This window comes from Cuculus canorus, chromosome 2 (assembly GCF_017976375.1).
Source record: "Cuculus canorus isolate bCucCan1 chromosome 2, bCucCan1.pri, whole genome shotgun sequence".
Lineage (NCBI taxonomy): Eukaryota > Metazoa > Chordata > Aves > Cuculiformes > Cuculidae > Cuculus > Cuculus canorus.
This window is the reverse complement of record NC_071402.1, coordinates 161,166,291-161,182,258: the sequence shown is the minus strand read 5'-3', so window position 1 is coordinate 161,182,258 and position 15,968 is coordinate 161,166,291. Positions and strand designations below refer to the sequence as shown.

At 61.7% G+C, this 15,968-nt stretch overlaps 1 protein-coding gene across 1 annotated transcript; it reads left to right on the top strand.

The window, feature by feature from the left end:
• The first annotated feature begins 1,601 nt into the window (after positions 1 to 1,601).
• LOC128851194 (zinc finger protein 777-like) lies at positions 1,602 to 11,637 on the top strand. The gene is made up of 5 exons (XM_054058427.1): positions 1,602 to 1,678; positions 3,479 to 3,862; positions 6,335 to 6,461; positions 7,942 to 8,055; positions 10,307 to 11,637. Exons 1-5 carry the CDS (start codon positions 1,655 to 1,657, stop codon positions 11,359 to 11,361), a joined length of 1,704 nt encoding a protein of 567 aa, XP_053914402.1. The 5' UTR covers positions 1,602 to 1,654; the 3' UTR covers positions 11,362 to 11,637.
• Positions 11,638 to 15,968: the final 4,331 nt, after the last annotated feature.

Genomic DNA, 15,968 nt, shown 5'->3' with positions numbered 1-15,968 from the left:
GGGATGGGGATGGGGATGGGGATGGGGATGGAGATGGAGATGGGGATGGGGATGGAGATGGGGATGGAGATGGGGATGGGGATGGGGATGGGGATGGGGATGGGGATGGGGATGGGGATGGGGATGGAGATGGGGATGGAGATGGGGATGGAGATGGGGATGGAGATGGGGATGGGGATGGGGATGGAGATGGGGATGGGGATGGAGATGGGGATGGAGATGGGGATGGGGATGGAGATGGGGATGGGGATGGGGATGGAGATGGGGATGGAGATGGGGATGGAGATGGAGATGGGGATGGAGATGGAGATGGAGATGGGGATGGGGATGGGGATGGAGATGGGGATGGGGATGGAGATGGGGATGGAGATGGGGATGGAGATGGGGATGGGGATGGAGATGGAGATGGAGATGGAGATGGGGATGGGGATGGAGATGGAGATGGAGATGGAGATGGGGATGGAGATGGGGATGGGGATGGAGATGGAGATGGGGATGGAGATGGGGATGGAGATGGGGATGGGGATGGAGATGGAGATGGAGATGGGGATGGAGATGGAGATGGAGATGGGGATGGAGATGGGGATGGAGATGGGGATGGAGATGGGGATGGAGATGGGGATGGGGATGGAGATGGGGATGGAGATGGGGATGGAGATGGGGATGGAGATGAGGATGGGGATGGGGATGGGGATGGAGATGGGGATGGAGATGGAGATGGAGATGGAGATGGGGATGGAGATGGGGATGGAGATGGGGATGGAGATGGGGATGGAGATGGGGATGGGGATGGGGGTGGAGATGGGGATGGAGATGGAGATGGAGATGGAGATGGGGATGGAGATGGGGATGGGGATGGGGGTGGAGATGGGGATGGAGATGGAGATGGAGATGGAGATGGGGATGGAGATGGGGATGGGGATGGAGATGGGGGTGGGGATGGGGGTGGGGATGGAGATGGGGATGGGGATGGGGATGGGGATGGGGATGGAGATGGGGATGGGGATGGAGATGGGGATGGAGATGGGGATGGAGATGGGGGTGGGGATGGGGGTGGGGATGGAGATGGGGATGGGGATGGGGATGGGGATGGGGGTGGGGATGGGGATGGGGGTGGAGATGGGGATGGAGATGGAGATGGGGATGGGGATGGGGATGGGGATGGGGATGGGGATGGAGATGGGGATGGGGATGGGGATGGAGATGGAGATGGGGATGGGGATGGGGATGGGGATGGGGATGGGGGTGGGGGTGGGAAGGAGGTGGGGAAAGGGCTGGGATGGAATTAAGGCTGGAGATGGAACGGGATGGGTGCAAAGAGGGAGATATGGACAGGGAAGGGGTGGAGATGGGGACAGGGATGGGGATGGAGATGGGACTGGAGATGGGGAAGAGATGGAGATGTGGATGGGATGGAGATGATGATGGCGATGATGGAGATGGGATGGGGACAGGGATGGGGAAGAGATGGAGATGATGTGGATAGGATGGAGATGAGGACAGGGATGGGGATGGAGATGGGCTCGGGGCCGGCACGGGGGCGAAGCTGAGGGCTGTGCAGAGGAGGGCAGCGCTGTTCCGCTCCGCTGTTCCGGGGCGGGGCCGGGGGGGAACCGGGCCGGGAGGGGGCGCTCAGCGGCGGCCGAGAGGGAACATGGCCCGGTGGGGGCCGGCCCGGGTACGGGGGGGAGGGGGACACCGGGAACCGGGGTACGGGGGGGGGAGGGATGGGGGGGGAGCACCGGGAACGGAGGAGCGGGGAGGGGGGGATGTGGGGTACCGGGAACGGAGGAGCGGGGGGGGAGATGGGGGGTACCGGGAACGGAGGGGGATGGGGACACCGGGAACGGAGGAGCGGGGGGGGAGATGGGGGGTACCGGGAACGGAGGGGGGGGAGGAGGGAGGGGATGGGGGGTACCGGGAACGGAGGGGGATGGGGACACCGGGAACGGAGGAGCGGGGGGGGGGGGATTGGGGGTACCGGGAACGGAGGAACGGGAGGGGAGGGGACACTGGGAACGGAGGAACGGGAGGGGATGGGGGGTACCGGGAATGGAGGAGCGGAGGGAGGGGGATGGGGGGGGCACCGGGAACGGAGGGTGGGGGGAAGGGATGGGGGACACCGGGAACGGGAAACGAAGAGCGAGGGGTGGGGGCACCGGGAACGGGAGGGGGGGAGATGGGGGGGGGGCACCGGGACCGGGAATGGGAGAGGGAGGGGCCGGTATAGGGCACGGGAAGGGGGAGGGGGGGGGCAACCGGAACGGGAATGGAAGAGGAGGCGGATACCGGAACCGAGCATGGGGGGGAATGGAGAACGGGAGGAACCGGAACCGGAGACAGAAACCGGCGGGGGGGGGGGCACCGGGACCGGGAAGAGGGGATGGAGAACGGGGGGGGGGCCTGGAGCCACGGTGAGGGGCTGGGGGGGGGGCTCAGAGCCATAATTAAGGGCAAAGGGGGCGCTCAGAGCTATAATTAAGGGCAAAGGGGGGGGGGGCTCAGAGTCATAGTGAGGGGCAAAGGGGGGGCTCAGAGCTATAATTAAGGGCAGAGGGGGGGCTCAGAGCTATAATTAAGGGCAAAAGGGGGGGCTCAGCTATAATTAGGGGCAAAGGGGGGGCTCAGAGTCATAGTGAGGGGCAAAGAGGGGGCTCAGAGCTATAATTAAGGGCAAAGGGGGGCTCAGAGCTATAATTAAGGGCAGAGGGGGGGCTCAGAGCTATAATTAAGGGCAAAAGGGGGGGCTCAGCTATAATTAAGGGCAAAGGGGGGGCTCAGAGCCATAGTGAGGGGCAAAGAGGGGGCTCAGAGCTATAATTAAGGGCAAAGGGGGGGGCTCAGAGCTATAATTAAGGGCAAAGGGGGGGCTCAGAGTCATAGTGAGGGGCAAAGGGCGGGCTCAGAGCTATAATTAAGGGCAAAGGGGGGCTCAGAGCCATAGTGAGGGGCAAAGGGGGGGCTCAGAGCCATAATTAAGGGCAAAGGGGGGGGCTCAGAGCCATAATTAAGGGCAAAAGGGGGGGCTCAGAGCCATAATTAAGGGCAAAGGGGGGGCTCAGAGTCATAGTGAGGGGCAAGGGGGGGCTCAGAGCTATAATTAAGGGTAAAGTGGGGGGAGCTCAGGGCAATGATGGGGCGAGGGGGGGCCTGGAGCCACGGTGAGGGGTGAACTGAAGCCACGGTGAGGGGCGAGGGGGGGCCTGGAGGCATGGTGAGGGGGGTCCTGGAGCCACGGTGAGGGGCAAGGGGGGGACTGGAGCCACAGTGAGGGGTGAACTGAAGCCACGGTGAGGGGCGAGGGGTGGCCTGGAGCCACGGTGAGGGGCGAGGGGGGGTCTGGAGCCACGGTGAGGGGTGAACTGAAGCCACGGTGAGGGGCGAGGGGTGGCCTGGAGCCACGGTGAGGGGCGAGGGGGGGGTTCTGGAGCCCCCCCCCCCCCAGCCCTCATCACCCCCTCTGTGCCCCCCCCAACAGGAGCCCGAGTGGGCGTCAGAGTCGTGGCAGCCCCCCCCGGCGCCGCAGCCCCCCGAGGTGGAGAAGGCGTCGGTGTCGTCGGTGCAGGAGATCTCACTGTGGACGGTGGTGGCGGCCGTGCAGGCGGTGGAGAGGAAAGTGGAGTCTCAGGCTTTGAAGCTGTTGAGTTTGGAAGGACGCGCGGAATCGGCCGAGAAGAAGGTGATGGGGTTGGAGAAAGCGGTTCGGGATTTCGGGAACCGTTTGGAAAGGAAATGGTCGGCGTTGGCAGCTTTGGTACAGGAGAACACGCGGAGGTTGGAACACGTCGAGAGGCAACTCCAGCAACGGAGCTGCTGTTGGGCACCGCGGCCGAGCCCCGCGCCCGGGGCGGATGAGCCCAAGGTAACGGGGACGGGTCCGGAGGGACGGGAATGGGAGACACGGGGATGGGGATGAGCCTGGGGGGACGGGGATGGGAGACACGGGGATGGGGATGAGTCCGGGGGGGACGGGGATGGGAGACACGGGGACGGGGATGAGCCCGGAGGGACGGGGATGGGAGACATGGGGATGGGGATGAGCCTGGGGGGACGGGAATGGGAGACACGGGGACGGGGATGAGCCTGGGGGGACGGGAATGGGAGACACGGGGATGGGGATGAGTCCGGGGGGACGGGAATGGGAGACACAGGGATGGGGACGAGCGTGGGGGACGGGGATGGGAGACATGGGGACGGGGATGAGCCTGGGGGGACGGGAATGGGAGACATGGGGATGGGGATGAGTCTGGGGGGACAGGAATGGGAGACACGGGGATGGGGATGAGTCCGGGGGGACGGGAATGGGAGACACGGGGATGGGGATGAGTCCGGGGGGACGGGAATGGGAGACACGGGGACGGGGATGAGTCCGGGGGGACGGGAATGGGAGACACGGGGACGGGGATGAGTCCGGGGGGACGGGAATGGGAGACACGGGGATGGGGATGAGCCCGGGGGGACGGGAATGGGAGACACGGGGACAGGGATGAGTCCGGAGGGACGGGGATGGGAGACACGGGGATGGGGATGAGTCCGGGGGGACGGGAATGGGAGACACGGGGATGGGGATGAGCCTGGGGGGACGGGAATGGGAGACACGGGGACGGGGATGAGTCCGGGGGGACGGGAATGGGAGACATGGGGACAGGGATGAGTCCGGGGGGACGGGAATGGGAGACACGGGGATGGGGATGAGTCCGGGGGGACGGGAATGGGAGACACGGGGATGGGGATGAGTCCGGGGGGACGGGAATGGGAGACACGGGGATGGGGATGAGTCCGGGGGGACGGGAATGGGAGACACGGGGATGGGGATGAGTCCAGGGGGACGGGGATGGGAGACATGGGGATGGGGATGAGTCCGGGGGGACGGGAATGGGAGACACGGGGACGGGGATGAGCCCGGAGGGACGGGGATGGGAGACATGGGGACAGGGATGAGTCCGGAGGGACGGGAATGGGAGACACAGGGATGGGGATGAGCCTGGGGGGATGGGGATGGGACACACGGGGATGGGGATGAGCCTGGGGGGACAGGGATGGGACACATGGGGACAGGGATGAGCTCTGGGGGACAGGGATGGGACCCACAGGGATGGGGATGAGCCCAAGGGACAGGGATGGGACCCATGGGGACAGGGATGAGCCCTGAGGGATGTCCCCAAGGTGACAGGGACGATCTCCAGGTTAAGGGGACGTCCCCAAGGTGACAGCGACGATCTCCAGGTTAAGGGGATGTCCCCAAGGTGACGGGGACGATCTCCAGGTTCAGGGGACATCCCCAAGGTGACAGGGACGATCTCCAGGTTAAGGGGACGTCCCCAAGGTGACAGGGACGATCTCCAGGTTAAGGGGATGTCCCCAAGGTGACAGGGACGATCTCCAGGTTAAGGGGACGTCCCCAAGGTGACAGGGACGATCTCCAGGTTAAGGGGACGTCCCTAAGGTGACAGGGACGATCTCCAGGTTAAGGGGATGTCCCCAAGGTGACAGGGACGATCTCCAGGCTAAGGGGACGTCCCCAAGGTGACAGGGACGATTCCAGGTTAAGGGGACATCCCTAAGGTGACAGGGACGATCTCCAGGTTAAGGGGACATCCCCAAGGTGACAGGGACGATCTCCAGGTTAAGGGGACATCCCCAAGGTGACAAGGACGATCTCCAGGCTAAGGGGACATCCCCAAGGTGACAGGGACGATCTCCAGGCTAAGGGGACATCCCCAAGGTGACAGGGACGATCTCCAGGCTAAGGGGACGTCCCCAAGGTGACAGGGACGATCTCCAGGCTAAGGGGATGTCCCCAAGGTGACAGGGACGATCTCCAGCTAACAGGGATGTCCCCAAGGTATCGGAGATGTGCCTCAGGTGACCACAGGGCCGGTGGGAGGTGTCCCTGCCTCCGGTCACGGCCACTCCGGTTCTCCACCTGAAGCACCACCACCCCAAGTCCACGTTGGGAGACCTCCCGGTCTTCCGTATCCCCTCAGTGAAGAGCGGGAGCAGAAGACAACCCACCTTGAGCATTTTTGACCTTGGTGGGTCCAACCGCTCTCCTCAGCGGTGGGATGGGACCTTCCCACCCATCCTGGTCCCACTTGAGGAGGGAGCTGCTGCTTTCCGAGGTGCTTCAGGCTGGTGGTGTTCATCAAGAGGTTCTCACCAACCTCTTGTAGGTGGTGGCGGACAACCGAGACTCATCGTATCGGCCTGAAGTTGTTCAGACCGTGACGTGGTTCCTTTCCGTAGGAGCTCCGGTGTTCCTGTCCGAGCGGTGGGGATGGGGAGGGATGGATGAGGTGGAGAAGCACCATGGTGGTGTCTCCTATGGTTCCAGGTGCCAGCGGCGTGTGAGGATGACGCAGCCAGTTTGCCGGAGCCGGAGTTGGGGAGCTCGGAGAGCCGGCAGAAGGAGCTCTACAGGATGACGCTGAAGGGGAACTACGAGCCTGTGGTCTCTCTTGGTGAGGAACGGTCTTTTACTTCTCCCAGATGTTCATCCCCAGGGCTGAATCCACCTTAGAACTTCTCGGCTGCTCTGTGGTTTGGGTGTTTGGGAGAGACCAGAGGGTGCGAGGTGGCACCCGTACCCGTTGAAGGTTTGGTTCTCCTTCGTTGTGAGCTTCACGCTCAGCCTCATGCGTCCAAAGACCACCTCAACTTGCCACCACGGCACTGCTGGGGGTGGGAGCGCTTGGACACGGCCCCAACTTGGACCCAGGACTTGGCATAAAGTCTGCAGGAGCAGAGGAGAGTCCTCCGACGTGGTGGTGGGGTTTCAGTTGATGTCCTCCAGCCTACGTTCCTGCACCAGGTTTTGCCAGGAGGTGGACAGTGCATTGACCACCTTGTGGGTGAGGTCCTACCCCTGGGTCAGGGCAACCCCAGCACAAATCCGGGCTGAGTGGAGAGAATGGATTGGGAGAACCCTGAGGAGGACTTGGGGTTCTGATGGGTGAGGAGCTCAACATGAGCCACAACGTGTGCTCCCAGCCCAGAAACCACCCGTGTCCTGGGCTGCATCCAGAGCAGCGTGGCCAGCAGGGACGGAGGGGATTCTGACCCTCTGCTCCTCTCCTGGGAGACCTCATCTGGAATCCTGTGTCCAGTTCTGGAATCCCCAACGTAAGAAGGAGATGGAACTGTTGGAACGAGTCCAGAGGAGGCTCCAAGGATGATCAGAGGGGCTGGAGAACCTCTGCTATGAGGACAGGCTGAGAGAGTTGAGGTGGTTCAGCCTGGAGAAGGCTCCGAGGAGACCTTAGAGCAGCTTCCAGGACTGAAAGGGGCTCCAGGAAAGCTGGGAAGGGGCTTCTGATCCAGGAGTGCAGGGATAAGATGAGGGGAACGGTTTGGAGCTGAAAGAGGGGAGATTGAGATGAGATCTTAGGAAGAAATGTTCTCCTGTGAGGGTGGTGAGGCCCTTGAAGAGGTTGCCCAGAGAAGTGGTGGCTGCCCCATCCCTGGAGGTGTTGAAGGCCACGTTGGATGGAGCTTGGAGCCCCTGATCCAGTGGGAGGTGTCCCTGCCCGTGGCAGGGGGTGAGACTGGATGGACTTTGAGGTCCCTTCCAGCCCAAACCATTCCATGATTCTAATGTGCCATCAACCAGAACCCCCAGATCCCATCCTTGGAGATGTTCAAGGCCACGTTGGATGGGGCTCGGAGCAACCTGATCCAGTGGGAGGTGTCCCTGCCCATGGCAGGTCGTTGGGACTTGGATGGGCTTTGAGGTCCCTTCCAATCTATTCCATGGTTCCATGATTTTAGCACTCGTTATTTTTGGCTGCCTGGCAGTCGCTTCTTCCTTGGACAACTGCAATCATTTGCCGGGTTTGGTGACACCACTCTGCTTGTTCTGGTGGTCCTGAGAGACCTTTGTGGAGGAGAACTGGTGCCAATCTCCAGCGTCACCGGTTCACACAACCGTTTCCACCATCCCAGGTCACGGGGATTCCAGCTCCAAACCTGCTCTGTTGCCACCACCTGAGGACGGGGAGGATTCGGGTGTGAGGACCCACGACCTGCCGGAGACGGGAGCGGTGTTGGAGCACCTCGGTGAGTCACAGCGGCCACCGGGGCTGAAGATGGGCACTGGGCTGGACAAGGTCTATGCTGGGTGTCCTCTGTGCCGCTGCCACCCCCAGAGCCAGGAGCTCGGGGCTGGAGATCTTAGAATAGATGGGGTTGGAAGGGACCTTAAAGCCCATCCAGTTCCACCCCCTGCCATGGGTATGGACATCTCCCACTGGATCAGGTGCCCAAGGCCCATCCAACGTGGCCTTCAACACCTCCAGGAATGGGGCAGCCACAGCTTCTCTGGGCAGCCTCACTACTCTCATGGTGAAGAAATTCCTCCTCATGTCCAGTCTAACGCTGCCCCTCTCCAGTTTATCCCCATCGCCCCTCGTCCCATCCCCACATTTCTTTGGGAACAGCTCCTCCGCAGCTTTCTTGGAGCCCCTTCAGGGACTGGAAGGTCTCTCTAAGGTCTCCCTGGAGCCTTCTCCAGGCTGAACAACCCCAACTCTCTCAGCCTGTCCTCGGATGGGAGGTTCTCCAGCCCTCGCAGCATCCTTGGAGCCTCCTCTGGACCCGTTCCAACAGTTCCATCTCCTTCTTCTGTTGAGGATTCCAGAACTGGACCCAAACCTCCAGATGAGGTCTCCCCAGAGAGGAGCAGAGGGTCAGAATCCCCTCCGTCCCTGCTGGCCACGCTGCTCTGGATGCAGCCCAGGACACGGGTGGTTTCTGGGCTGGGAGCGCACGTTGTGGCTCCTGTCGAGCTTCTCCTCCCCACCACCCCAAGTCCTTCTCCTCAACGCTGCTCTCAATCATCCCCCATCATGTACTGAACCCGGGGATTGCCCTCACCCAGGGGTAGGACATTGCCCTTGGCCTGGTTGACCCTCAGGAGGTTCTCCAGCCCCACTTCTCCAGCCTGTCCAGGTCCCTCTGGATGACATCCCGTCCTTCCACTGTGGCAACCGCCGCCCTCAGCTTGGGGTCATCTGCCGCTCGGCTGATGGACCAGCAGAGCTGACCGTGTTCTCGTAGGGAGCGTTTCCAGTCTGTTGGGAATTGGAATTGGAGCCTTCTTAGATCTTTTAAGACCGAACCTTTAGGTCCAGAAATGCCACAAAGAACGGAAAATGGGGAAACCTGGAGCAAGGCTTGGCGTGAGGGTGGCTCTGCCGCAGCCCGGCACTCCCTCCTCCTCCTGGAAGGTTGGAAAAGACCTTCTTGAGATCATTGAGTCCAACCGTGCCATCTGCCACTAAACCATGTCCTGAAGTATCTCATCTCCCCGTCTTTTAAACGCCTCCAGGGATGGGGACTCCACCACCTCCCTGGGCGGCCTCTGCTGGTGTTTGATGTCTCTTTCGGTGAAGAAGTTTTCCCTTATGTCCAAGCTGGACCTCCCCTGAAGAACCCTTTGCTCTTATCACCCATCACTTGGGAGAAGAGCCCAACGCCCACCTCACCACAATGTCCTTTCAGGCAGTTGTAAACAGCCATGAGGTCTCCCCTCAGCCTCCTCCAGGCTAAACACCCTCAGCTCCCTCAGATGTTTCTCCTAACCCTTGTTCTCCAGCCCCTTCCCCAGTTCCGTTCCCTTCTCCAGATGCGCTCCAACCCCTCAAGATCTTTCTTGGAGTGAGGAACCCAAAACTGAACCAGGATTCGAGGTGTGGCCTCGCCAGCACCGAGTCCAGGTGGACAATCCCTTCCCTACTCCTGTGGCCACCCCAGGGCTGATCCAAGCCAGGATGGTGGTGGCCTTCTTGGCCACTTGGGCCACCGCTGCCTCATGTTCAGCTCCTCTCAACCAACATCTCCAGGTCCTTCTCCTCCAGGCAGCTTTCCAGCCGCTCTTCCCCAAGTTTGGAGCTGCACGGGGTTGCAGGACCTGACATTTGGCCTCGTTCAACCTCAAAGCTTCGATCTTTTTCCCCCGGATTCATCCACCGAAACTCTGCCATTCCTGGCAAAGTTCCTTCTAGAACGGGGGACTTTGCAGCCTTAACGTCACCGTTCCCGGGTTCCTTCTGGTTTGGTTTCTTTAGAAGCATTCCATGTCCATCAAACGTTCCTCAGGTTCAAGATGCCCAGATAAGTCCCAACACCTTCCCACCTGCCCTCCACCTCCCTCTTTGCTCTTGATATAAACCTTCCCACTCCTTTTCCACCACCACAAAGTCCTGGTTCACCTCGGAACGTGCCGCGAGGAGAAGTTCGGTGTCCACTCCTTGCAGGGGATCCGCGGGAGAGCTTTCCTTACGGGCAATGAATTGGTTTCTCTCAGTAGGTGAGAAGATCGTGATCAAGACAGAAGATCAACAGCCTCAAGAGGAAGGATCGGAAATCCTGGCTGTGCCGCCGGCATCCTCGGTGAGATTGGAAGAGGAGGTTCCCATGAGCCAGGAGCAGCCGGTGCCCTGGGAAAGCCACGCTGTCTTGGAGGAGGAGAAGGTAGCAGGAGAAGGCTTGGTGGAATTCTGCAAACACGTAGCTTCCCAACCGGAATTCAAGCCCGTGGTGGTTCCCGTCGAAGCTCACCCAGCGCCGGGTTTGCCTTTCCCGGCCGAACACGTCCTCGGCGTTGGAACCGACCAAGCCTTCGCCGTGCCTCAAGGAATCCCCTTAGCAGAAGACACCACCGCCGAGATGGTGACCTCGCAGCCCAACTCGGAGGAGTATCGTCCCTGCGCCGTTGGGGAAGAGCCGTGCGCTCTGCCGTTGGGTTGGAAGAGCGTCCGGCTGAAACGCAACCTCCTGGCGCGGCAGCAGAACCAGGCGAGGAAAAACAGCGGCTCCTTCATCTGCACGGCTTGCGGCAAGAGCCTGGCCCACCACGCCGCGCTGCTGCGGCACCAACGCCTTCACACCGGCGAACGCCCCTTCCAATGTCCGGCTTGCGGCAAGAGCTTCAACGAGAAATCCAACCTCAATAAGCACTACCGCATCCACACCGGCGAGCGGCCCTACCGCTGCTCCGCCTGCGGCAAAGGCTTCATCCAGAAGCATCACCTCCAAAAGCACCAACGCATCCACGGCGTGCAGCTCCGGGGTGGCTGGACGGGCCGACCGGCGCGAGCCAGCGCTGCCGGCGAGCGGCTCTACCGCTGCATCGAGTGTGCCGAAAGCTTCCCGCAGAAAACCTCGCTGGAGGAGCACCAACGCCGGCACACCCAGCAGCGCCCTTTCCAGTGCAACGGTTGCAGCAAGAGTTTCCGACACCGACAGTCTCTAAACCATCACCAAAAGGTCCACGCCGTTGCCAACTCCACCGCCACTTTGCCGAACTATGACCGGGAGCCGGAGAGCAGCTCCTGCAAGCCTTTGACCCAGGATAATCCCTAAGGGCAGAGGCCCGAGGAAGGAAAGGGCGGCGTTTCTCCGGGCTGCTCGGCAGAGGTGACGCCGGGACACACCAGGCAGCTGGTGTTGCGCTGCCGTGGGCGCTGTCGGCAACGCCGTGGGGCTCATGGCACCACCATGGGGCTGTCGGCAACGCCGTGGAGCTCATGGAACTACCATGGGGCTGTCGGCAATGCCATGGAGCTCTTGGCACCACCACGGGGCTGTCGGCAACGCCGTGGAGCTCATGGAACTGCCATGGGGCTGTCGGCAACGCCGTGGAGCTCATGGAACTGCCATGGGGCTGTCGGCAATGCCATGGAGCTCATGGAACTCCCATGGGGCTGTCGGCAATGCTGTGGGGCTCATGGCACCACTATGGGGCTGTTGGCAACGCCGTGGAGCTCATGGCACTACCATGGGGCTGTCGGCAATGCCGTGGGGCTCATGGCACCACCATGGGGCTGTTGGCAACGCCGTGGAGCTCATGGCACAACCATGGGGCTGTCGGTAACACCGTGGAGCTCATGGAACTACCATGGGGCTGTCGGCAACACCGTGGAGCTCTTGGCACCACCGTGGGGCTGTCAGCAACACCATGGAGCTCATGGCACCACTATGGGGCTGTCGGCAACGCCGTGGAGCTCATGGAACTACCATGGGGCTGTCGGCAATGCCGTGGAGCTCTTGGCACCACCACGGGGCTATCGGCAACACCGTGGAGCTCATGGGGCTGTCGGCAATGCCATGGAGCTCATGGCACCACTATGGGGCTGTTGGCAACGCCGTGGGGCTCATGGCACTACCATGGGGCTATCGACAACGCCATGGAGCTCATGGAACTACCATAGGGCTGTTGGCAACACCATGGAGCTCACGGCACTGCCATGGCGCTGTCGGCAATGCCGTGGAGCTCTTGGCCATGCCATGGGGCTCATGGCACTGCCACGGGGCTATCGGCAACGCCGTGGAGCTCATGGCACTGCCATGGGGCTGTCGGCAATGCCGTGGAGCTCATGGCACTGCCACGGGGCTGTCAGCAATGCCGTGGAGCTGTTGGCCATGCCATGGGGCTCATGGCACTGCCACGGGGCTGTCGGCAACACTGTGGAGCTCATGGCACTGCCATGGGGCTATCGGCAATGCCGTGGAGCTTTTGGCACCACCGTGGAGCTCATGGCACCACCGTAGGACCACCTGGATGTGCGGGAGAGGACGGAGGCAGGCGGATGTGCTGCGTGGGCACGGAAAAAAGACTGACCCGCGAGGCAGCGGAGAAGGTTCGGCAGCCGGGACTGAGCCGGATTGCGCCGTGGAAAGGGGTTCGGCTGAGGAGCAGCCGTGCCGGGGACGGCGGAGCGGGCGCTGGTGGAACTCAGGGTTAAAACCTACCGCTGTGGGGGTCGTTTGGTGGCTGGGAAGCAGCGTGGGATGAGCTGGGGAGAAACTCGGATAAAAAAGCGGAGCTGCCGGCGTCTCCGTGTGCTTTGGGGGATCGCGAGGGGGGAATGGCACCGCGCTGCTCCATCTGCGTCCGTGTCGGCATCTGCCGCTTCCCATCGCCTGCAGTGGCACAGGGCCTTCTGCTTCTGGTGTGGGAGAGCCTGGATTCCTCCCGGCTGGATGGGAGGCAGCCGGCACCGTAGGGATGAGTGCCGAACTGCTCCATGGGGATGCGGAGCTGCTCCGTGGGGATGCGGAGCAATGCGGAGCTGCTCCGTGGGGATGTGGAGCAATACGGAGATGCTCCGTGGGGATGTGGAGCAATACGGAGATGCTCCGTGGGGATGCGGTGCTGCTCCCTGGGGATGTGGAGCAATGCAGAGCTGCTCACTGGCATTTGGAGCTGCTCCGTGGGGATGTGGAGCAATGCGGAGCTGCTCCGTGGGGATGTGGAGCAATACGGAGCTGCTCCGTGGGGATGTGGAGCAATGCGGAGCTGTTCCATGGGGGATGCAGAGCTGCTCCCTGGGGATGTGGAGCAATGCAGAGCTGCTCACTGGCATTTGGAGCTGCTCCGTGGGGGATGCGGAGCAATGTGGAGCTGCTCCCGGGCATTTGGAGCTGCTCCATGGGGGATGCGGAGCAATGTGGAGCTGCTCCCGGGCATTTGGAGCTGCTCCGTGGGGGATGCGGAGCTGCCTAAGGGGGATGCGGAGCAGCTCCCTGGGGATGCAGAGCTGCTCCCTGGGGATGTGGAGCAATGCGGAGCTGCTCCCTGGGGATGTGGAGCAATGCGGAGCTGCTCCCTGGGGATGTGGAGCTGCTCCCTGGGGATGTGGAGCAATGCGGAGCTGCTCCCTGGGGATGTGAAGCAATGCGGAGCTGCTCCCTGGGGATGCGGAGCAATGCGGAGCTGCTCCCTGGGGATGTGGAGCAATGCGGAGCTGCTCCCTGGGGATGCGGAGCAATGCGGAGCTGCTCCCTGGGGATGCAGAGCAATGTGGAGCTGCTCCCTGGGGATGTGAAGCAATGTGGAGCTGCTCCCTGGGGATGTGGAGCAATGTGGAGCTGCTCCCTGGGGATGTGGAGCAATGCGGAGCTGCTCCGTGGGGATGTGGAGCAATTTGGAGCTGCTCCCTGGGGATGCGGAGCAATGTGGAGCTGCTCCCTGGGGATGTGAAGCAATGTGGAGCTGCTCCCTGGGGATGTGGAGCAATGTGGAGCTGCTCCCTGGGGATGTGAAGCAATGTGGAGCTGCTCCCTGGGGATGTGAAGCAATGTGGAGCTGCTCCCTGGGGATGTGAAGCAATGTGGAGCTGCTCCCTGGGGATGTGGAGCAATGTGGAGCTGCTCCCTGGGGATGTGAAGCAATGTGGAGCTGCTCCCTGGGGATGTGGAGCAATGTGGAGCTGCTCCCTGGGGATGTGGAGCTGCTCCCTGGGGATGTGAAGCAATGTGGAGCTGCTCCCTGGGGATGTGGAGCAATGTGGAGCTGCTCCCTGGGGATGCGGAGCAATGTGGAGCTGCTCCCTGGGGATGCGGAGCAATGTGGAGATGCTCCCTGGGGATGTGGAGCAATGTGGAGCTGCTCCCTGGGGACGTGGAGCAATGCGGAGCTGCTCCCTGGGGACGTGGAGCAATGCGGAGCTGCTCCCTGGGGATGTGGAGCAATGCGGAGCTGCTCCCTGGGGATGTGGAGCAATGTGGAGCTGCTCCCTGGGGATGCGGAGCTGCTTCCTGGGGATGTGGAGAAATGTGGAGCTGCTCCCTGGGGATGCGGAGCTGCTCCCTGGCATTTGGAGCTGCTCCATGGGGGATGCAGAGCTGCCCTGTGGCAATGTGGAGTTGCTCCCTGACAATTTGGAGCTGCCTAAGGGGGATGTGGAGGTGCTCCCTGGCAATTCAGAGCAATGTGGAGCTCCTCCCTGGCATTTGGAGCTGCTCCTTGGGGATGCAGAGTTGCTCCCTGGTATTTGGAGCTGCACTATGGGGATGCGGAGCTGCTCCATGGCAATTTGGAGCCGCTCCATGGCAACGTGAAGCTGCGTGATGGGGATGCGGAGCTGCTCCATGGCAATTTGGAGCTGCTCCATGGCAATGTGATGCTGCCTGATGGGGATGCGGAGCTGCTCCATGGCACTTTGGAGCTGCTCCATGGCAATGTGAAGCTGCCTGACCGGGATGCGGAGCTGCTCCATGGCAATTTGGAGCCGCTCCATAGCAATGTGAAGCTCCCTGATGGGGATGCGGAGTTACTCCATGGCAGTTTGGAGCTGCTCCATGGCAATGTGAAGCTGCCTGATGGGGATGCGGAGCTGCTCCATGGCACTTTGGAGCTGCTCCATGGCAATTTGGAGCCGCTCCATGGCAACGTGAAGCTCCCTGATGGGAATGCGAAGCTGCTCCATGGCAATTTGGAGCTGCTCCATGGCAATGTGAAGCTGCCTGATGGGGATGCGGAGTTGCTCCATGGCACTTTGGAGCTGCTCCATGGCAATGTGAAGCTCCCTGATAGGGATGCAGAGTCACTCCATGGCAATTTGGAGCTGCTCCATGGCAATGTGAAGCTCCCTGATGGGGATGCGGAGCTGCTCCATGGCAATGTGAAGCTGCCGGATGGGGATGCAGAGTCACTCCATGGCAATTTGGAGCTGCTCCATGGCAATGTGAAGCTTCAGCAGCTGTGTCAAGCGTGGGCAAGACTGGGATGTACTGGGAGGTATCCAGCAAGATCCAGGATGGCAGCAAAAGGCTGGAGCATCCCCTGGGTGGCTCTGTGCACCTTTTGAGGTGGCTCCTCAGAACGATGGGGGCACAGAGGCAGTGGAGTCGCACGGTCCAGCTGCTCTGAGCTCCTGGGGCTCCTCACGCCCCCATTGCCCTCCCAGTAATCCCAGTCTTGGGAGAAATCCCATGCCTTCCCCACACCCTCACCCGTGGGACATTCCCTGGCATCTTGGCTGGGCATTGCGTGCGGAATTGGGTGACGGAGCTGCAGGCTGTGACCCCCACGGGCCCCTCCGGGCTGGATCTGCTCTTTTCCATAGAGGCTGAGGGATGATGGGATTGAGAACAGCTCCGAGGAGAAGGACTTGGGGTGGTGGGGAGGAGAAGCTCGACAGGAGCCACAATGTGCGCTCCCAGCCCAGAAACCACCCGTGTCCTGG